The sequence below is a fragment of the Bubalus kerabau genome, chromosome 23, assembly GCF_029407905.1.
Source record: "Bubalus kerabau isolate K-KA32 ecotype Philippines breed swamp buffalo chromosome 23, PCC_UOA_SB_1v2, whole genome shotgun sequence".
Classification (NCBI taxonomy): Eukaryota; Metazoa; Chordata; class Mammalia; order Artiodactyla; family Bovidae; genus Bubalus; species Bubalus kerabau.
This window is the reverse complement of record NC_073646.1, coordinates 10,390,765-10,414,060: the sequence shown is the minus strand read 5'-3', so window position 1 is coordinate 10,414,060 and position 23,296 is coordinate 10,390,765. Positions and strand designations below refer to the sequence as shown.

General features: G+C 47.9%; 1 protein-coding gene across 1 annotated transcript in view; it reads left to right on the top strand.

Moving 5' to 3' along the window:
- The first annotated feature begins 7,984 nt into the window (after positions 1-7,984).
- TEKT5 (tektin 5) overlaps positions 7,985-23,296 on the top strand; it is a 51,364-nt gene continuing 36,052 nt past the window's right edge. The window contains exons 1-4 of the mRNA XM_055561713.1: positions 7,985-8,560; positions 14,234-14,317; positions 15,362-15,432; positions 19,048-19,191. Coding sequence (XP_055417688.1) covers positions 7,985-8,560; positions 14,234-14,317; positions 15,362-15,432; positions 19,048-19,191 — 875 coding nt within the window. The remainder of the gene's footprint in view (positions 8,561-14,233; positions 14,318-15,361; positions 15,433-19,047; positions 19,192-23,296) is intronic.

The window sequence follows — 23,296 nt, the reverse complement described above, 5'->3', positions numbered from 1 at the left end:
GTTGCTTCAGTCGTGTCCGACTCTGTGCAACCCCATAGATGGCAGCCCACCAGGCTCCCCCATCCCTGGGATTCTCTAGGCAAGAACACTGGAGTGGGTTGCCATTTCCTTCTCCAATGCATGAAAGTGAAAAGTGAAAGGGAAGTCACTCAGTCGTGTCCGACTCTTAGCAACCCCATGGACTGAATACCAAATATGGACTCAGAACAGGCAAATCAAAATGATTGCCCAAAGGACACCCAGAAGACATGCCCCATAAAAGTGATTCAAAGACCACGAAGGCACAACTCTCTCTCTGAGCCCACTCTAGTGTCTATACACACATGCTGTATTCTTTTTCCTCCTAAAAACACTTTACTTGTTTCACTACTTTCCAACTTTGTGGGAGTTCTTTTCTGCAAAGCCTAAGGGTTGGGGCCTTGTCACTGACCCCGGGTCTAGTGGGTAGGATTTGGTGCTCTCACCACCACGGCCAGACCTCAATCTCAGGCTGGGAACTGAAGCCCTGCTTCAAGTGACTGCAGGATGAGGCCACCCTAGATGGGGGTGAGATGGGGCCACAAGCCAAAGGATGCAGGCAGACTCTGGAAGCTGGAAATGTCGAGGAGTCTGATTCTCCCTGGAGCTTCCAGAAGAAACCAGCCCTCCTCACACCTTGATTTGAGCACCTTGAGCCTCATTTTGGAATTCTGACCTCCAGAGCTATTAATAGTTTAGCCCACCTCCCTCTGCAGTTCACAAACAAAGAGGCTTGAAGGTCACCTAACCAGGACGTGGAAAAACCAGACTCCACGTCCATGTTTTCTGATGTCACACTGATTATCTACAGAAATGGTAGGATTGTCATGATAATCAACAGGCATTCTGTTGCATTTGGAATGACGTGGATTGTTAACTAGACACTGTGATGACTTGGTAATGTAGACAAATTTATTTTGTGTGGTGTCGGGTCACTAACTTTGTGGTGATTTGTGACAGCAGCCGTATGAAACGAACACAACTCTCACCCATGGCACGAATCCAATTTTTTTTTGAGAAAAAAATTGGCACTTAACACTGTATTAGCTTCAGGTGTACCACATATTAATTCGATGTTCGTCTACACTACAAAGTGGTCACAATGTGTAGTTACAATCCACATGATTCCAAATTTAACGGAATGCCTTTGATTATCATACCTACCCTACCATTTCTCTAGATAATCAGTGTGACTTCAGAAAACATGGACATGGAGTTTGGTTTTTGCACTTCCTGGTGAACTTCAAGCCTCGTTTGTGAAATCATCAGTTTCTCACCCTGCTCCGTGGAGCTCTAGGGACTCACATGGAAGGGGCCCCAGCTCCTGCTCCCTCCAGCCAGAGCGTCTCAGGGCCCTGTGTTATGTGCTCTGCTTCTGTGAGAGAGTTTGTTTGAAGATAACCTTCCATTTTAGACAAAATGAGGCTCAAGGGGCTCAAATCAAGGTGTGAGGAGGGCTGCTTTCTTCCTGGGTCAGGAAGATCCCCTGGAGAAGGGCACGGCAACCCACTTCAGTATTCTTGTCTGGAGAATCCCATGGACAGAGGAGCCTGGTGAGTTACAGTCCATAGGGTGGCAAAATGTCAGACAGGACTGAAGTGACTGAGCATGCACACATAGCCAATTAACCATGTGATAGTTTCAGGTGGACAGCAGAGCAACTCAGCTACACATATACATGTATCCATTCTCCCCCAACTCCCCTCCCTTCCAGGCTGTCGCATGGCATTGAGCAGAGTTCGATGTGCGATACAATAGGTCCTTGTTAAAACCGCTGCATTTAAAAAATTGTTTATAATAGGGAATTCCCTGGCAGTCCAGTGGTTAGGATTCCATGCTTTCACTACCAAGGGCAAGGCTTCAATCCCTGGTCGGGGAACTGAGATCTGATGTAGCATGGCCAAAAAAAATTTTTTTTTACAGTAAAATGGGGGAGAAATAGAAACCCAATATCACTGATATGTTCTCTGAGCTCCCTCTCAGCCCCACTATAGGCACATTTGGGGTTTTTAGCTGACTCTCCTCCCTGCCCCCTACCTTGAGAGAAACAGAGGACACTACCAGAGCCATTTCTGAAGACTGGCTGTGTGCCCTTGGGTAAATAAAGGCAACTCTCAGTTTGCCCCCTGTAAAATGAGGGCAGGAATAATGCCATGATCAAAAGGATTAATGCAATGATGTGGCGAAGCATAGCATAATAATAATAGTAATGTCAGCTGTTGATCACCCACCATGCTGAGTACCTTGCTAGGTCTATACTTGATTCTCATAACTTCCCTCCACAAGGCATGATTCCCGGCATTTTTCCAGGCTGGAAGAGGGGGCTGGGATTCCACTTGACGGAAAGGCCTCCTCAGTCAGGACAGCACTGAGCGGATTCCCCTGCGTGAAAATTTCCTGGCCACACAGCCCCTCATCCACTGTCACTGACTCAGCAACCGACGGTTTGTAAGCAGGTTGGAGTGGAGGCCGGGACAGTGATCTGTGGATCCGAAAACGTGATTCATTGAGATCAGCCTCTCCCCTACTCTCCACCCCTGTGAGTGCAAGTTCATGTGCCCGACCCACAGGGCGGCCAAACAGACTGAAATGTTGGAGTCTGGAGCAGAGAAAGGTTGATTGCAGGGCCAGGCAAAGAAAAAGATAGATGGCTTAGGACCCAAAACACTGCCAGCTCAGCTTTTGGCAAAGAGTTTTTAAAAAGTCAGGTGATGAAGGAGTTCACAGGGTATGTGTTCAGCTCATGCACAAGTTTCTGATTGGCTGATGGTGAGGTGTCACGAGGGTTAACATTAGATTCCAGGAGGCCTGGGGCTGCACTCATCTGGTCATCATGTAGTTAACATCTTCTTTTTGTTGGAGGGAGGGAGGGGTTTTAGAAACTTGCATCCAAGAGGAGCTAAGCCCGAGGAGATGGAGAAATTCTGGTCGGTTACACCCTTGCATAGATTCCTGTCTCTCTTTACAGCAGAGAAAAGATGCACTTGGGTCATATAGATACTGTGTATATTACAGATGAAGTTCTGTATCAGGATTTTGAGCTGAATTCGTCTCTTCAGGGAGCCCCACCTTGCCTAGGAAAATCATGACAGACCTCCCCACCATGGGTGAAAGGCAGCCAGGTCAGTTTCTCTGATGACAGTTTCACTTTGTGGATTTTTGTGGGGTTTGTCCTGGAACATCTCCCCAGAGCTTTCAAGCAAGCAACCTGGAACCCAGGTGAGCAGGACCCCAAATAGATCCCAGCCTGGGGCGAGCTGTCTAGCCTCTCTGGGTTTCTTTAAGTCCCTGCCCCTTCTTCCCAGCAGTCCTGTAACTGGTGCCAGGTAGGAGGCTGTGGCGTTCGTGCCTGGCCCCCCACATGTACAGCACCAGGCTCCTGGCCAAGGGAAACAGGCAGGAACTGCCACCTCTGACAGTCTAAATTAGAAGCCATCTCGCCAGAGCCCCACGGGTGGGAAAATCTTCAGGACAATAAACGGGCATATAAATAATATATAGAACGTATATACCCAGAGGCCCAAAGTCAGAAAACCTTCAAGATAATACATATTCATGTTAAAAAAAAATGCATGCTTTTCTATCCTGTAACTTCTTCTGGAAGTTATGCTCAGACATGCCCAGAAATGTATGTGCAAGGATGCTTATCGCTTTTAGGCAGAACTACTAAAGCGGGACATTCCTGGTGGCCCCGTGGCTGGGACTCTGTGCTCCCATTGCAGGGAGCTTGGGTTTGATCCCTATTCAGGGAACTAGATCCCATATACTGCAACCAAAGACTCGGTGCAGCCAAATAAATAAATTTTTAAAAAAGGAAAAGAACTACTAAGGGAAAGAGGCCAAGCTTAAAGGACTGTATTCTACACGATTCTGTTTATATGGCATTCAGTGGGGCTACCTGGGTGGCTCAGAGGTCAACAAACGGCCTGCAAGGCAGGAGATCGGGGTTTGATCCCCAGGTCTGGAAGATCCCCTGGAGAAGGAAATGACAACCCATTCCAGTATTCTTGCCTGGGAAATATGGACAGAGGAGCCTGGCAGGCTATGGGGTTGCAAAGGGTCAGACAAGACCGAGCGCACATTCACACACGCACTGTAGGGATGGAGGACATGTCAGTGGTTGCCAAGTTAGAAGCAGAAGGAAGAGCACAACGATCTTCCCGGGTGGTGGGGACAATTTCATCCCGGTGGTGACCGCGGGCCTGCGTACCTTCAATAGCCTGCATGAGCCAGGTGAATTCCACTGTGTGGAAATTGTACCTCCGCAAACCCAACGTAAAGAAATGAGACTGGGACTGCTATATTTTAAATGGATAACCAACAAGGACCTGCTGTACAGCACAGGGAACTCTGATCAATGTTATGTGGCAGCCTGGATGTGACAGGAGTTTGGGGGAGAGTGGGTATATAGGGCTGAGTCCTTCACTGTCACTTGAAGCTATCACAACATAGTCAACTGGCTATACTCCAATAAAAAGTAAAAAGGTTTTCTTAAAAAAAAAGAAATGCAAGAGGTAAGACATTTATTGCAGCAATGTTTAGAGGAAATACCTTTAAATGCCCCATTGTAGAGAATGATCAAATAAATCATAGCACCTCTGTATAATGGAGGGATGTGCAGCTACTAAACGGCAGACAGAGAGGTTTATGAACCAAAATGAGATGATCTCCAAGAGTTACAATTATGTGGAAAACAGTGGGTATGGTGTTTATCATCTATGTAAAAAAGATATAGATTGATATAAGCTTGTATGTGCATAGGATATCTCTAGAAAAATGCAAAGATCTGATAACTGGATTTTATCTGAAAAAACTGAAAGTAGCTGAGTGGTGAAAAAATCTAAACTTTACACTCATAGGTATTGCTTACATTAATTTTGATTTATTTATTTTTATTGAAGTATAGTTGATTTGCAATGTCATGTTGGTTTCAGGTATACAGCAAAGTGATTCAGTTTTGGGTATATATATATATACATAAATATGAAAGTGTTAGTCTCTCAGTCTTGTCCGACTCACTGAGATCCCATGGACTGTAGCTCTCCAGGCTCCTTCTCCATGAAATTCTCTAGCAAGAATACTAGAGTGGGTAGCCACTCTCTTCTCCAGGGGATCTTCCCAACTAGGGATTGAACCCCAATTTTCCGAATTGCAGGCAGATTTTTTACTGTCTGAGCCACCAGGGAAGCCCATATAGATTCTTTTTTGAGATTCTTTTCCATTTTTAGATTTTTTTCCATCATGGGTTATTATGAAATACTGAATATAGTTCCCTGTGCTATACAGTAGGGCCTTGTTGTTTATATTTTTTATTTATAGTAGTGTATATCTGTAACTGCCAAATACCTAATTTATCTTTCTCCCCACCTTCTCTCCTCTTTGATAACTATAAGTTTGTTTTCTATGAGTCTATTTCTATTTTGTAAATAATTTCATCTGTGTCATATTTTAGATTCTACATATAAGTGATATCATATGATATTTTCCATCCTAAAGGAAATCAGTCCTGAATATTTATTGGAAGGACTGATGCTGAAGCTGAAACTCCAATACTTAGGCCACCTGATGCAAAGAGCTGACTCATTTGAAAAGACCCTGATGCTGGGAAAGATTGAGGGCAGGAGGAGAAGGGGACGACAGAGGATGAGATGGTTGGATAGCATCACTGACTCAATGGACATGGGTTTGGGTGAACTCTGGGAGTTGGTGATGGACAGGGAGGCCTGGCGTGCTGCGGTTCATGGGGTCAAAAAGAGTCAAACATGACTGAGTGACTGAACTGAACTGATATGATATTTGTCTTTCTCTGACTCATTTCACTTGGTATAATCATCTCTAGGTCCATCCATGTTGCTGCAAATGGTATTATTTCATTCTTTTTAATGGCTGAGTAATATTCCATTATATATATGTATAATGTATATATATATATATATATATGTTTTTAGATACGTGATCACATTAATATTATTGCCATTAACATTTAGTGCTTTATAAATACCCTGAATCTTTCTGGACTATTTCTTGGAATTCTTCGATGTACAAACACTTCCTGGATGGGATGTCCCATTTCTAATGATGCTGCAAGGTAAGCACTCTAGGTCCAGAGGGAGCCCAAAGCCCACCCTATAAGATGGGAATCTCAAGCTTTCTTACAGTCTCACTGTGGAAATGAAATAAATGAGTTTATGTGAAGCCCTATGTATACGGAGGTGCTTAATATATTTCTCTCTGCCTTAGTTATCTAGTACCCACTACATTTTTCAGTCCAGGTTTTAGGTGACTGGGGAGAAAATTCACGTTAACCATCACACTCCACTAACAAGGACCATTTGAGGGTTGACTGTATTGTCTTCTTCATTTCAAAAGAGGGAAGAATACGATCAGTAGAATAGGGTTACGTGTGTGTGCTAAGTCACTTCAGTCATGTCTGACTCTCTGCAACCCCATGGACTGCAGCCCGCCAGGCTCCTCTGTCCATGGGATTTCCCAGGCAAGAATACTGGGGAGGGTTGCCATGCCCTCCTCCAGGGGATCTTCCCGACCCGGGGATTGAACCCACATCTCTTACATCTCCTGAATTGGCAGGGGGGTCCTTTACCACTGGCACCACCTGGGAAGCCCTCACAAGGGAGAAGGGATCTTGTCGAATATCTTGAGACTTCATTGCCACTCCCACCAACCAAGGAGGGGAGGAAGTTTCTTGATGGAATAAAAGTATTGGTATAGAACGGAAGGTTGAATGCTTTTTATGGAATAACAAAACCCTCAACCTAGACTCCCATTCATCCATTTAGTCCTGTGTCAGGTGCTGGGAGTTAACGGAGAAGCCAAACAGACATGGCAGAGCCCTGCCAATGAGCTCACAACCCCTCCTCCCCCACCTTCCTTCTTAGGTTCAGGTTTGTTGAAGTATAATTTACATACAGTAAAAACCATCCCTTTTTTTGTTGCTCAGTTGCTCAGTTGTGTCTGACTCTTTGTGACCCCATGGACTGCAGTGACCCCAGGCTGTCCTGCACTATCTCCCAGAGTCTGCTCAAACTCATGTCCATTGAATCGGTGATGCCATCCAACCGTCTCATCCTCTGTTGTCCCCTTCTCCTCCTGCCTTCAATCTTTCCCAGCATCAGGGTCTTTTTCCAGTGAGTCAGTTTTTCCCATCAGGTGCCCAAAGTATTGGAGCTTAACCCTTTTTAGTGGCTGGTTCTAGGGGTTTTGACAGATGGTTGCATAAACGCCATCACCATCAAGATACAGGATGGTGCTGTCATCGTTCCCAAATTTTCTCCTTCCCCTTCTGGTCAATCTCCCTCTTACCGCCAGCACCATCGATCTGTCTTCTGTCCATATAGATCTACCTTTACCAGAATGTCATGTAGATGGAATCATACAGGATGTGAGTCTAGCTGCTTCCACTGAGCTTAATCCATCTGAGATTCATTCCTGCTCTTGTGTGTGCCAAGAGCTCATGCTGTTTTTTTAGCCCTGAGTGGTATCCCATGATGTGCATGGACCACTCTGGTGCCATCCTGGGGACAGAGAGAGAAGGGAAACAACTAGCCTTGACCACCTTGACCCTGAGTTGATTGGATGTACTGGAGTGGACCACATTCTCCCATAGGCAGAGTTAAGTGTGGAAAGGCAGATTTGATTATTTATTGAAAATATACAAATGCCATTTCTTGCACCTCCAACTCTTGTAAAACAGAAAAACTCATTCATGTTGTTGGTTGGTTTGTCTGTGTTTGGATTGGGATGCTATGGCCCCAGCAAAGGGTAAGTGAGCTGGTGTGGGGTGGGGGCGGCCGGGGGGCTGCCCAGGAGGGCACCACTCCCAGGCTTTATGACAACAGAGCCGAGTCATAGAGGCCCTGCCCATCCCCAAGAGAAGCCCCTTCCCCTTCCTGCGGTGCCCTGGCCTCCCCAGGGTAGACTTTTGCCCTAGCGGGGCTGATGGGGGAAGATGGAGTTTCTTGGAACGACTCAGACCGCCACTTACTGTGGTCCCAAGAAACTCTGTGGTGGGAGTGCGCTGCCCTCGGTGGCATCCAGCCCGACCGTCCAGGAGTGCTACCAGCCCTACTACTTGCCAGGGCACCGCTACCTCAATGCTTGGAGACCCAGCCTCTTCTACAAGGTGGCCAATGCCCAGACCTGCCTGGACGAGGGGGCCACCCGCCGCAGCGCCCTGCGGCCGCCCACCATCCTGCCAGCCGTCCGCTCCGCCCTCTTCTGTCGCTACAGCCCCCAGGACTGGGACCAGTCCAACCGGCTGCAGTTATGTGGGGCTGAGGCCTCGCGGCTCTGGGCCGGCCGGATGACAGGCGACTGCATGCGGCTCATGCAGGACAAGGATCAGCTGACGCGCCAGATGCAGGAGGGGACCTGCCGGAACCTGGGCCAGAGGCTATCGGACATCGGCTTCTGGAAGTCGGAGCTGAACTACGAGCTGGAGAGACTTCTGAACGAGAACCACAGCTTGGATGCCATTAAGAGGCGGCTGGAGTGTGCGGCTGAGGAGCTGAGGTGTCCATTGCAGGTGAGCATGGGGCAGGGAGGGGGTCCTGGGGGTGACTGGGATATCAGCTCTGCAGTACAGTCCCACACACCCACCTTGAGTGAAGGTCAAGGTGACAGGCATCTTGCAGCTCAGTTTGAGCTGCATCATCATCTATGAGTTCAGTTTAGTCGCTCAGTCATGTCCAACTCTTTGTGACCCCATGGACTGCGGTACCCCAGGCCTCCCTGTCTATCACCAACTCCCGGTATTTACTCAAACTCATGTCCATCAAGTCGGTGATGCCATCCAACCATTTCATCCTCTGTTGTCCCCTTCTCCTTCTGCCTTCAATCTTTCCCAGCATCAGGGTCTTTTCCAATGAGTCAGTTCTTCACATCAGGTGGCCAAAGTATGGGAGTTTCAGCTTCAACATCAGTCCTTTCAATGAACATTCAGGACTGATTTCCCTTAGGATGGACTGGCTGGATCTCCTCGCTGTCCAAGGGTCGCTCAAGAATCTTCTCCAGCACCACAGTTCAAAAACATCAATTCTTCGGTGCTCAGCTTTCTTTATAGTCTAACTCTCACATCCATACATGACTACTGGAAAAACCATAGCTTATTGACTAGATGGACCTTTGTTGGCAAAGGAATGTTTCTGCTTTTGAATATGCTGTCTAGGTTGGTCATAGCTTTTCTTCCAAGGAGCAAGCATCTTTTAATTTCATGGCTGCAATCACCATCTGCAGTGATTTTGGAGCCCCCCAAAATAAAGTCTGACACTGTTTCCACTGTTTCCCCATCTATTTGCCATGAAGTGATGGGACCAGATGCTGTGATCTTAGTTTTCTGAATGTTGAGCTTTAAGCCAACTTTTTAACTCTCCTCTTTCATTTTCATCAAGAGACTTTTTAGTTCTTTGCTTTCTGTCCTAAGTGTGTTGTCATATGCATATCCTAGGTTATTGATATTTCTCCCGGCAATCTTGATTCCAGCTTGTGCTTCATCCAGCTCAGCGTTTCTCATGATAAGTTAACTCATGATAAGTTTCTCATGATAAGTTAACTCTGCATATAAGTTAAATAAACAGGGTGACAATATACAGCTTTGATGTACTCCTTTCCTGATTTGGAACCAGTCTGTTGTTCCATGTCCAGTTCTGTTGCTTCCTGACCTGCATACAGGTTTCTCAGGAGGCAGGTCAGGAGGTCTGGTATTCCCATCTCTTTAAGATTTTTCCACAGTTTGTTGTGATCCACACAGTCAAAGGCTTTAGGATAGTCAATATTGCAGAAATAGATGTTTTTCTGGAACTCTCTTGCTTTTTCGATGATCCAATGGATGTTGGCAATTTGATCTCTGGTTCCTCTGTCTTTTCTAAGTCCAGCTTGAACATCTGGAAGTTCGAAGCCTAGCTTGGAGAATTTTGAGCATTACTTTAACTAGCATGTGAGATGAGTGCAATTGTGTGGTAGTTTGAGCATTCTTTGGCATTGCCTTTTTTAGGGATCGAAATGAAAACTGCCCTTTTCCAGTCCTGTGGCCACTGCTGAGTTTTCCAAATTTGCTGGCACATTAAGTGCAGCACTTTCACAGCATCATCTTTTGAAATAGGATTTGAAATAGCTCAACTGGAATTCCATCACCTCCACTAGCTTTGTTCATAGTGATGTTTCCTAAGGCCTACTTGACTTCGCATTCCAGAATGTCTGGCTCTAGGTGAGTGATCACACCATCGTGATTATCTGGGTCATGAAGATCTTTTTTGTACAGTTCTGTGTATTCTTGCCACCTTTTCTTAATATCTTCTGCTTCTGTTAGGTCCATACCATTTCTGTCTTTTATTGTGTCCATCTTTGCATGACATGTTCCCTTTGGTATATCTAATTTTCTCGAAGAGATCTCTAGTCTTTCCCATTCTATTGTTTTCCTCTATTTCTTTGCATTGATCGCTGAGGAAGGCTTATCTCTCCTTGCTATTCTTTGGAACTCTGCATTCAAATGGTTATATCTTTCCTTTTCTCCTTTGCCTTTTGCTTCTCTTCTTTCCACAGCTATTTGTAAGTCCTTCTCAGACAACCATTTTGCCTTTTTTCTTTTCTTTTTCTTGGGGATGGTCTTGATCCCTGCCTCTTGTACAACGTCACAAACCTCCTTTCATAGTTCTTCAGGCACTCTGTCTATTAGATCTAATCTCTTGAATCTATTTCTCACTTCCACTGTATAATCATAAGGGATTTGATTTAGGTCATACCTGAATGGTCTAGTGGTTTCCCCTACTTTCTTCGATTTCAGTCTGAATTTGGCAATAAGGAGTTCATGATGTGAGCCACAGTCAGCTCCCGGTCTTATTTTTGCTGACTGCATAGAGCTTCTCCATCTTTGGCTGCAAAGAATATAATCAATCTGATTTTGGTATTGACCATCTGGTGATGTCCATGTGTAGAGTCTTCTCTTGTGTTGTTAGAAGAGGGTGTTTGCTATGACCAGTACATTCTCTTGGCAAACTCTATTAGTCTTTGCCCCACTTCATTCTGTACTCCAAGGCCAAATTTGCTTGCTATTCCAGGTATTTTTTGACTTCCTAGTTTTGCATTCCAGTCCCCTATAATGAAAAGGACATCATTTTGGGGTGTTAGTTCTAGAAGGTCTTGTAGGTTTTCATAGGTCTGTTCAGCTTCTTCAGCATTACTGGTTGGGGCATAGACTTGGATTACTCTGATATTGAATGGTTTGCCTTGGAAATGAAGAGAGATCATTCTGTCATTTTTGAGACCGCATCCAAGTACTGCATTTCAGACTCTTGTTGACTATGATGGCTCCTCCATTTCTTCTAAGGGATTCTTGCCCACAGTAGTAGATATAATGGTCATCTGAGTTAAATTCACCCATCTAGTCCATTTTCGTTCACTGATTTTACTCCTCTGATTCCTATCATCATCTATAGTCAGCTTTAAGTTAAATGTATATATATATATATGTATATATATTAACATATGTATATGTGTGTGTGTGCGCTTAGTTGCTCAGTCATGTCCAACTCTTTGCGACCCCATGGACTGTAGCCTGCCAGGCTCCTCTGTCCATGGGATTCTCCAGGCAAGAATACTGGAGTGGGTTACCATGCCCTCCTCCAAGGGATCTTCCCAACCCAGGGATCGAACCCAGGTCTCCCACATTGCAGGCAGATTCTTTACTGTCTGAGCCACCAAGGAAGCCTATGAGTACTGGAGTGGGAAGCCAATCCCTTCTCCCTGGGATCTTCCTGACCCAGGAATTGAACTGGGGTCTCCTGCATTGCAGGTGGATTCTTAACCACTAAGCTATGAGGGAAGCCCATTTATACATATGCATATATACATAATATATATTGTTGTGTATATATATTATGTATGCATACATATATTATGTATACATACATGCATATTATATACATATAAGTTATATATAACTTAGTCAGTTGACAATAATCCCAGTGTAATCAGGGTTCCTCAGACTGAATTTCCTTTCTCCCGAGGTTACAGCAGAATCACAGGTGCTTCATAAAGACATCACAAGCACACATGTATGTATACGTATGTGACGATTTTTAGAAGACGTGTTTCAATTAACTGCTTTATTTTTCTCCGAGCCCTTAAGACCCTGTTAACATACTAGACAATTTACGTTTTTTTACTTATTTACTGTTTCGCTCCGTGCACTAGAATATAGGCTCCTCGAGGGTAGGGATTTCTGTCCACTTTTCCAGCAAGGACTGCTGTTCAGCTGCGAGGGACCAGTATGTCTATGAAAAGTGAAATGAAAGTGTTATGTCCCACTCTTTGCAACCCCATGGACTGCAGCACGTCAGGCTTCCCTGTCCTTCACCATTTCCTGGAGTTTAGCCCATTTGCTAGAACTCTTATAGGCTCCCTGGCTGCAGAGGAGTCTGAGTAACTAAGAATTTGTCCCTGGGTCCTGACCCGGACATTTTGGGGGGAGGGACTGGCATTATCCGCCTTGGGCTGTGGAAGATTATCTTGGCCACACGAGACAATGTCCTGCTGCTTCCTGGAGCACGTGGGGACGCAGACATCCTGCCTGCCGACCTCCTGCATCTGCATCTGCTCTTTGTCAGGCATGGGGACACCTGAGGGGCTCTGCCTCCAGATCCCTTGGAGACATGGAACAGGTTCTGACCACTATGGGGTGGTGGGGGTCCCAGCTGTTTCTCTACACCCCCAGGTTGCCCACCTGGAAGGACAGTGGGCAAGGACTGCCGCTCAGAGATCCAGGGCAGCACCCGAAATCCAGTGCTCCCCCCACTGCCTCCAACCCTCCTCACTCATCGAGCCTGTCTGGAAAGCCCAGCTCTGCCTCATCATGTACGGCCCCCTGTGACAGCCAGATGGAGGCACAGGGACCAGAGACATATTACTTCTATGCACTTGTTTCCAAGTCCAAGCTGACCACCTCATTCCGGGTGCTTCTCAGTGAACCGTGATGACAGCCTCCTTCCTGGCCTCCTGACTTCTGCTCCCTTCAACCCATTTTCCAGACAGTAGCCAGAGGGATGATTTTAAACATTAAACTAGATCTCTGCACCTGCCCACTAAAACCCCCTCAATGGTTTCCTCATGCATCGGAGGGGTTAACATCCGAGTTTCTTGTCACAGCCCCAGTGCTTCCTGTCTGCTGTGCCTCCTACCCCAGGGCCTTTGCACCAGCTGTTCCTGCTTCCTGGCACAGTATCGCAATTCATTTCTTCTGCTTCTCATAATTCAGTCATGATCTGCCACCTCCTTAGGGAAGTCCTCCCTAACCACCTGGTCGTTCCTTCCCCACCCACTCACAGTCCCTTATTTTCATCCCAGCCCACATCAGAGTCAGAAATGACTGAGTTCCTTTCTGTGTTCAAGTGTGTTTGTGTTCTTGCTCTTCTGTTTGAACTCCATATGAGCAAGGGCTGTCTGTTTAGTTCACTGCAGTGTCCCCAGTACCTTGATGGATGGTGACACAGAGAGGAGGGGGCAGTCAATTCTCCTGGAATCAAGGGCTCCTCCCCCTCCTTCCTGAGTTCCCAGATGTTTTTGCATCTCGATGCCAGATGTCCTGCTATGCTCCCTGACCCCTTCTCCTCCCATGCTCTTTGTGACATCACAAGCCCGTGGCCAGTGACCATTTTTTCTGTCTGTTGCTGCAGGAGCTGCTCTGAGCATCTGCTCCCCTGACTTCTATTCCATTCTGCTCATGTCACATCTTTCATGGCTTGTAAGGGCCACGTGGCAGGGTTGCCTGGGTCTCACTTGGCCTCAGACACTTTCCAAAGCTCTCCCCCCATTTAGAGATCTCCAAAGAGGGGTTTTCACATATATGTACTCATCGGTGATACTTACAGACAGTATTTTAAGTGCTTTATACTTGTTGAGCTGACTTAACCAGCACAACCTACTTGAGGTGTGCACTAATTTTGCACCTGTGTACCATCTCAGCATCCCACAGCCCCCCTCCTTTTGTATTCCACATTCCCCGTCTCCCTCAGCATCTCAAAGCCCCCACTGATGGAGAAGGTGAGGCAGAAGCCCAGCCAAACACACACTAATGGGGCCCCATGGAACATCCAGGTTTCCCAGGAATGAAACAGATCATGGCAAAGGTATAAGCGAGTCACTTCCACTCAGGGTCTACAAACAGCCGCAGGGAGATCACATGATTTCTCATCACTCCCTGCAGGTGGCCCTGGAGTGTCTGTACCAGCGAGAGAAAAGGATCGGGATTGACTTGGTCCATGACAACGTGGAGAAAAATCTTATCCGGGTAAAGTGCCCCCTGGGTCTGGCCAACTCCCTAAGGGAAGTGGAAGATCAACTGGTCAGAGAGGTTTCTGAGCTGCCAGTCAAGAGTAGAAGCCACATGTGTTCCCCCCCACCCCCCCCCCCCCCAGCTCCCCACACGCCATGCAAAGTTAGGACTCAGAAAGTGGGGCAGGGGTTAGGTTGCAATTTAGAAATAGTGAGAGATGAGGTCATTTGACCCTCAGTCTTTTCATCTCCACAATGGGCATTATGATAGTGTGCGCTGTGGTGTCACTTCAGTCGTGTCCCATTCTTTGGGACCCGGTAGCCCGCCAGGCTCCTCTGTCCATGGGATTCTCCAGGCAAGAATATTGGAGAGGGTTTCCATGCCCTCTTCCAGGGGATCTTCCTGACCCAGGGATCAAACCTGAGTCTCTTGCATCTCCTGCATTGGCAGGTGTGTTCTTTGCCACTAGCTCCACCTATCATGATAGTAAAGTAAAGTAAAGTAAAGTTGCTCAGTCGTGTCCGACTCTTTGCGACCCCATGGACTGTAGCCTACCAGGCTCCTCTGTCCATGGGATTTTTCCAGGCAAGAGTACTGGAGTGGGTTGCCATTTCCTTCTCCAGGGGATCTTCCTGACCCAGGGATCGAACCTGGGTCTCCAGCATTGCAGACAGACGCTTTACCATCTGAGCCAATAGCCAGTGTTTATTGAACACCTATTACATGTCACACACTGTCATATATCGTTTCATACGCATTATTTAATTCAATGATAAGATGTTCTATGCATGGACCCGTGGCACATAGTAGGTGCTGCATTTTCTTTTATTCTGGAGGTATATAAAGGAAAGGACAGGAGGCACATAGAATGTACAGCTTCCACAATCGACTGTCAGTTGCCTGGCCAGGGGATCATGTGGGTTGAGGCTGGAAATGGACTCCACCCTGACATTTCACCTCATGGGATGGAGAGTGGGCAGTGAGAGGTGGTGGGTAGGTTGCTGGCCTGGGAGACAGGGTGCTGAGTTTCTGAGCTCTTTCTGACATCTTTCATTGCAGGAAGTAGATATGATAAAATGTTGCCAAGAACAGATGAGAAAACTAGCTCAAAGGATTGATATCCAGATGCGGTAAGAGCTGTTTTCTCCTCCTCCTCTTGGAGTTTGTTTGGGGTATCCCAGGTTTCTAGGGGGCAAGACGGAAGGGTCCCCCATCTCCATGTGGTTCTTTTGATCAGTGGTGTGTTGGTAAGAGTTTAACAATCAGCTCTCTCCAGGAAAAGAGAGAAATCCTGATTTGTCACGTTTGTCAATTTCAGGGATGTAAATACTACCCCCATGGGTGATCTCGGTCTACCAATAGGATGCTACTGATTGATTTTCATGAGTCAGCACATCACTGGTGGTTCTTGTTGGCAGTGTGAGTCCTTTGGCAAAAGAAATTAGGCTCCCTGAGGGTCCTCTTAGCCTGTGGCTTCCCCATGTGAGTAGTGAACTTTGGGATACATCCAAGAGTGAGTGGCATTGGCCATCAAGGTGAGGGGACCTGGGAATCTCCAGAAGGAAGCTGATGGACGCCTTGAGCCATCATTCCTTTGAGTCTTCAAAGGAATCAGCTTTTTTTTGTTGGAAGATTATGCACCTGGTGTCATGACAAGCCAGGAACCACCCCACCCCGAACCCCCCAGCCCCCCTATAATTGAAGGGGAGGCTTGAGTTTTACAGGACTTGTGAGATTCATAGTTGAGCCCTTGGCACTCAGATCGCCTGGAGGTAGCAGCCTGGCTCTTGAGCTGGGCACTTGCAGGGCAGGCTGTTCTACTGGTTTCTCCATTCGTCATTTAGATGGGCTGGCAACCTTGCCAGGACTGCCGCTTCCTGCTGTGTAGGGCAAGTGGGCAGCCTGTATGGGATGCTAAAGGGTCTGGGAGCTTGGTGCCCTGGTCCACTGTATCCCCAGAAACAGCAGTCACCCCCACCTGATAAACACAGCAGCTCCCTGACCCCACTGAGGCTGTAAAAAGGGTGACAGAGTTGGAGAGAATTGTCCAGGATAAAATGTCATCCAGGGCAATGTCGAAAAGCTACCTGCAGATCTAAGGGTGCAGTCAGGGACAGAGGAGTTGGGAAGACTCAGGGAGACCTCAGAGGTGGAGAAACGTCAAAATGAGATGCAAATAGAGCAGTGACTGAGGCGCCAGCTGAATGGATAAAAGGAGAGTTGAATACCATATTTGTGCCTTTGTCCTGATTTCTGTCAGTTCATCTATTGCTTGGACTAAATTTGCCTAATATTTGTCTATAAATTAACTAACCTTTTAAAAAGGCTTCAGTAGTTGTATTTAGAACAGGAAAGTTTTAACAAAGAGAATTCTTTGGGCAGCAAATGTCTTTATTGGATTTTTCTTACCTTTATGTTTGTTGATGTTGTTGAGTTGCTACGTTGTATCCGACTCGTATGAGATCCCACTGGACTGTAGCCCACCAGGCTCCTCTGTCCATGGAATTTCCCAGGTAAGAATTCTGGAGTGGGTTGCCATTTCCTTCTCTAGGGGATCTTCCTGACCCAGGGATTGAACCCGAGTCTCATACATCTCTTGCATTGGCAGGCAGATACTTTACCACAGAGTCACCTGGGAAGCCCTGCCCTTATGTTTATGATTGCCTATTTTTTTTTTTTCTCCCAGCAAAGGAGCATGCTTTTGCATTTGTGGTTGTCTTGAGGCTGTGACAAAATTCTGTGTCAGAGGGACAGGAGGCCTCTAGTTTGGGAAATGGGACAGTTTGAGCCGAAAAAGTGAACAAAATCCAAGACTTGAAATTGGGGAACTGGACCCTGGAAGAGAAATCTTGAAACTGGAGTGAGTGGAGGGCTGCTTGTGCAGGAAAACTAGAATGACCAGCGTGGTCTCCTTGACTGGGAGACACAGCATGAGAGAGACAGAGCGAGAGCTGGTGTCAGAGGGAGAGAGAGACAGAAAGAGAAAGACATGAAGCTGTAAACAGAGAGAGATGAGGAGCAGAGAGACAGAGGGCCAGAGAGGGACATAGACATGCCGGACAAACAGAAAAATCAAGACTGAGAGAGCTGGAAAAGACAGACACGGAGAAAGAGCAAAAGAGAACAGGAGAGGCTGGGAGGGAAGCCGTTGAGGCAGCGCAAGTCTGGGGGAGATGAGAGCAGGTGGATGGGACTCTGCTCTTTGCCAGGATCAGAGGTCCACTCACCCTGGAGAGAGGCCCTTTGACCTTGGGCAGCAGCCCGCGTGTCAGAGGATGCCTGTCATCTCAGAGGGCGGTGGCTTGGGCGGCCAGGGCAGCCCGGCTAACCAAGAACTGGCCGCAGCCTCATCAGAGGATCAGAACTCAGTATGCCCTGACCCCGTGGGAAGGCTCTATCGCTGACCCACCTGGGGCCACCCTGGCCCTGAGCAGGTGCTGGGCTGTGGACTCAAGGTTTTCTAAACGAGGCCTGAGGCCTGCATCTGGGCAGGGTTGAGTCCTCACCTCGCCAGATGCCCCAGCAAAGCAGAAAAGGCTTTCCTGACTGGGCAGGAGCCAAGTTCAGGCTTTTCCCGGTGGGCCAATGGTAGGACAAGCTTTGGCACTGGCCAGAATCTCCTACTGGGGGTGACGGGCTGCCCTCTCCTTCCCTGGGCCTCATTAGCTGGGGCCAGGAGCTGGACCGACTAACCCGTGAGTCTGAGGCACCAGGTCCTCCTCTGATGCTCTGGTATGCGTCTCTCCTACATTCTGGTCTTTTTTTTTTTTTTTTTTTTAATCTTTTGGCCTTGCCATGTGGCATGAAAGTGAAAGGGGCTTCTCTCGTGATGCAGATGGTAAAGAATCTGCCCATAATGCAGGAGACCTGGGTTTGATCCCTGGGTCGGGAAGATCCCCTGGAGAAGGGAATGGCTATCAACTCCAGTATTTTTGCCTGGCGAATTCCATGGACAGAGGAGCCTGGTGGGCTATATAGTCCATGGGGTCACAAAGGTGCATGTGGGATCTTATTTCCCAGACTGGGGATCGGAACCCATGCCTTCTGCAGTGCAAGTATGGGTTTTAACCACTGGACCACCAAAGAAGTATCCCATTCTGGTCTGTCTTCACATTCTGGTTCATAGGGTAGGATGGGGCCCCATTTCTCCATGGCTTTGCCAATTCCAATGGCCCCAAGCGCCCTAGTAGGGCTCTACCTGCCCCAACATGACTCTCTGTGCATCCTGATGGGTGGGGACCCAGCGTGAGGATTTAATTTCTTTGCTCCTGACCTGTTTTTGAAGCCTTAGGTCAGCAAACTACAGTCGGAGGGCCAGAACTGGCCCACCATCTGTTTTTGCCAATAAAGTTTTATTGGAACCCAGCAATGACCATTCATTTACAGATTATCTATGACTGTTTTCCTACATAGTTGAGCAGTTAGTTGCAACAGAGACCACATGACCTGCCAAACCTAAAATATATAGTATTTGACCCTTTACAATAAATGTTTACTCTCTCCTGTTCTAAGTGACAACAGGTCTGTTTGGACTGGGGGGATGGGAGGGAGAGTGGGAGGAGGCCCTGGGTGTGTGGTGGGGCCTTAAGGTGGGAAGAGGGCTGGAAGTTACTGGGGGTGGACAGGACATCCTCCTGGGGTCCAGAGACTCGGTTTCCAGCTGGCTCTGCACTGACCTCCCCTGTGACCCTGGGTGAGGGACTCTGGGTGGGAGCACAATCTAGGGACATGTCCTTGCCTCCTAGTGATAACCGAGATGCTCAGCATGCCCTGGAGAGGGACCTCGAGGACAAAAACTCGGCCGAGTTCATTGATGAGAAGTGCCTTAACCTACGGAACACATCAGACTGCATCAGCTTCTTCCACGGGGTGGAGAAAATTGATGGCACGTAAGTACCGGGCTCTCAGTCCCCACCTGGCTGTGCCCGAGGGGAGCCACGAGGGAGCTTTGGGTCCACTCCTGCCAAGGAACGGAAAAGGGGCATCAGGCCCCAGTCAAGTGTGGAGCCGTGGGCTGAATGGGTCGTGGGTTGAATTCAGTTGCATGCCACAGAATCCGATTCTGGCTAAGCTATGATGGAATTTACTGGAAGGCTGTCAGGGAGCCTGAGGCTCCAGGGGAAGGCTGGAGGGGGAAGTTCTGGAAGCCTGAATGAGCTAATCGGCTTTGGTGTTGGAGCACCACTGTCTTGCCCACTTCACCAAGATCCAAGTTCCAGGAAGGGAGCACAGCTGATTGGCTTGTGAGGGTCCCACAGCCGCTGCTCTTGGGGTACCTGGATTGGCAGGTGCACTGAACAAATTACAAGACAAGATGGCTTTAACCAGGAGGAGGAGGAACAAAAGCTTGGTTGGGAGAGCCAATTGATGCCTGCCCACTCTGGTTAAGTGTGAGTTCTGGGACTTCCAGGGCCTAAAATTCCATGCTTTCGATGCAGGGGGTGAGGGTTCAGTCCCTGGATGGGGAACTAAGATCTCACATGCCTCACTGTGTAGCCAAAAATAATATAAAAAGCTTAAAAAAAAAAGAGTGGATTCTGGAGCCAGGTTGCCTGGTTTCAGATCCAGGCTTCAATTAACCCTCAGGACAAAGGACTTAATCTCTCTGGGCTCCATTTCCCCGCCTCTACCACTGGAATAAAAATAACATCCACCTCCCAGAGTTTCTGTGAGAGTGGAAAGGTGGGCGTCTGAGGCGCCGAGCACAGATCCTTGCGTCAAGAATGATGATGGCTAACATTTATTGAGCGCTTGCTGTGTGACCTGATTTTCTTGTCACAACAACCATAAAATAGGTCCCAGCATCACGGAATTGCTTGAAAATGAAAGTGAGCTTTCCCCATTGGTAGTTTGAGGCCTGGGATAACGACGGACGGAGAGAGAGATGCTCTGGGTGCACGCAGAGGATGGGGTCTCTCTTGGATTTCCTTCAAGAAAAAAACCCTCTAGCACATAGAATTGTGCTTTTCACATAGTCAGTGTGCAATAAGTGTCTGTTGACTAAGAAAAAGAATGAAAGGGAGGAGGGAGGGAGAGGAGAGAAGGAAGGGACCCTTGGCTCATGCTGGGGTCGCTTTCTGGATTGTATTAAACATGCAGCTATTGAAAGAACCCTTTGGGGTTTCCTGCAATGACAACTTCCAGGGGCCCTTCTCCTTGTCTGGGCAAATTTGACTTCCCCACGGCGGTGGCAAGGTGAACAAGGCTTTGAGGGGGGCCCAGTCCCTTCAGCCACAGCTGCCCATTTGGACAGGGAATCTGGAAGGTTCCCTTCCCAAGTAAATGCCTTCCTGGAAGCTGGGCAGCCAGGCTGGTTGGTGGAGACTGATTTTCATGCCCACGAGCGGTCTGCTATTTCAAGGAGTCTGCTATTCCAGTGACTCCAGCTGGAAAGCCAGAGATGCCATTTGGGGTGACTAACTGCTCCCTAGATGTGCTAACTCGAGGCTTTGTATGTGGGTTTTTTTTTTTTTTTTGCCACACCTGGCTGCACGTGGGATCCTAGTTCCACAACCAGGGATCAAACCCAGGCCCCCCTGCATTGGTAGCACAGAGTCTTAACCACTGGACCACCAGGGAAAGTCCCAGTGGGGTTTCCTAAGGTGAGGCCATGTCTCGGTAGGTCACAGCACGTTTGGAGTTTGCATTGCCGTAACGCTGTTCATGGAATTTCTCATCACCTTGGATGATGTGGATGAAGATGCTAGCCGTTGCCTTTTACCCGCTGTTTGCTATAGGCTGGGCACTGTGCTGAGCCTCTCCAGAGCATCTCATGAAAAATAAACATTTATCAAGTGCTTTCTATTGTCAGGTGCCATGATAGGGGGTCTCACATTTAGTCAGTCAGCAGCCTCCAGGGAAGGTACAATTTTTATCCCCATTTCACAATGAGGAGCCTGAGACTCAGAGAGGTATAGTGACTGGTCCAAGCTCACACAGCAAGTGGCAGAGCCTCAGTCTGAGTCACGTGGGACACTGGGACCCTGTTTTACCACTGCGCGTTCCTGCCTTCCCAGCAAAGCCTGCTGTGTCCTCCTGTTTTTAGAGGACACAGGCTCCAGAAGGCACGTTCCCCCACTCCTGAGGCATGCTACCCGTGAGGAGACAGGCTGCCGTGGCAAACCCCCCCACCCCAGGGAGAGTGTGAGTAAATGGGCTATTTTCCCTGCGGAGCTCAGCTGTCTGCTCCTGGGGAGGGGGGTTTTGCCGCTGCTGCCCTTGACTTTGATAGCATCCCACTGAGCAGCAGCAGGTACCCTCAGAGTCCATCTGCGGGTGGTTCTCTGCTCTCTTTGGTGCCTCCTCCTTCCTTGATTGATGGTGAGTAGCTGTGTGACCTTGGGGAAGACACTTCACCTCTCTGAGCCTTAAGTCTCTGTTGGATGAAAGCTCTGGATCAGACTCAGTGGCCTCTCACATCTCTAGAAGCCGAGACCTCTCCAGAAGTTTGATTTTAACTCCTGCAAAAGCCAGACAAAACAAGCACATGTTGTATGCTTTTTAAAATATTTCTAGTGACCATGCAGTCTAAGTGCTTTAAAATGTCCTGAAAGAGCCTTCTATTTCAGATGATTGAATCTCTTTTTTCCTGCTGTCTGAGAATAAAAATCTGCCTTATTTTAAGAACTGGAGACTTCCCGGCTAGAAAAGACCTCAAAAATGTATCTAATCTGGTTTACCCAGGGACTGAAGTCAGCTCAAAGGAACATGTGTATGTGTCTCTCTTTCTCAAAGGCTTCCCGGAGGAGAAAACTCTTATTGCACGGATTTACATACTCAACCGGGAAGAACTTTCTCTTCCCTAAACTGAATCCCTTATGTGCCACTGCCTCCAAGAAGCCTTCCCAGCCTGCCTTTTCTAATGTAGCCTGAGCTTTCTTCATCCTTCCAGATCCATTCTCTAGCTGCCCTGGTGTGAGTCCGATAGAGGAGTGTGCCCTCTACAAACTGCCTTTCCTGGGTGTTTGCCATCTGGTTCCCAGCAGGGTTCAGCCAATAAGGGGGTCACCAGAAGGAGATGAAGGAGAAGGATGTTGAGGATTTATTCTCCATGGCTTCCTCTCTTTTCCTTTCACAGCTGGGGTGGTGACAACTTTGTGCCCTCGCTAATCTATGAGCCCCTCAGTGTTCTCTGAGTATAAATTCCATCTGTTTCCTTTTATGACCTAGACTGACACATAAGGACCCACTCTACTTGTCTCTCTTCCTCATTCTGCTTCTAAATTCCTTCCCAGCACGTAACACCAGGTGTAAACATCTTATTAATTTATTGTCTGTCTCCCTCCCCTGGAAATTCATCACCATGAGGACGAGGATGTCACCCGCTCTATCCCAGGTGACTGGAAAAAGTCTTGGCGTGTGGTAGGTGTTCAGAGAACATCTGCTGAGTGAATAAGTCAGTGCAAGTAGCGTGGCCACAGGCTCATCCCTGAATGGAAGGGGCCCTGCAGCCAGCAACATGCCTGATGTCCCCTTCTTGAATCTATGTTTTTGGTGGAGAAGGAGGGAAGGTTAAAGAAAAGAACCGTCCAGGGGATCTCTCCCCTCTTGCAATTCACCAAGTGCCCTTTGAGGAAGCCAGCCAGGCTGCAGTTGCCTTATCTGTAAATGAAGGGTTTGGATCAGCTCAGTGGCTCAGCTAGGGGTCATTGTTCCTCCTCCTCCAAGGAACATTTGGTAGTGTCTAGAGACATTTTGGCACCCCACTCCAGTACTCTTGCCTGGAAAATCCCATGGGCGGAGGAGCCTGGTAGGCTGCAGTCCATGGGGTCGCTAAGAGTCGGACACGACTGAGCTACTTCACTTTCACTTTTCACTTTCATGCATTGGAGAAGGAAATGGCAACCCACTCCAGTGTTCTTGCCTGGAGAATCCCAGGGACGGGGGAGCCTGGTGGGCTGCCGACTATGGGTTGCACAGAGTCGGACACGACTGACGCGACTTAGCAGCAGCAGCAGCAGCAGAGACATTTTTGACTGTAACAAGGATAGAAGC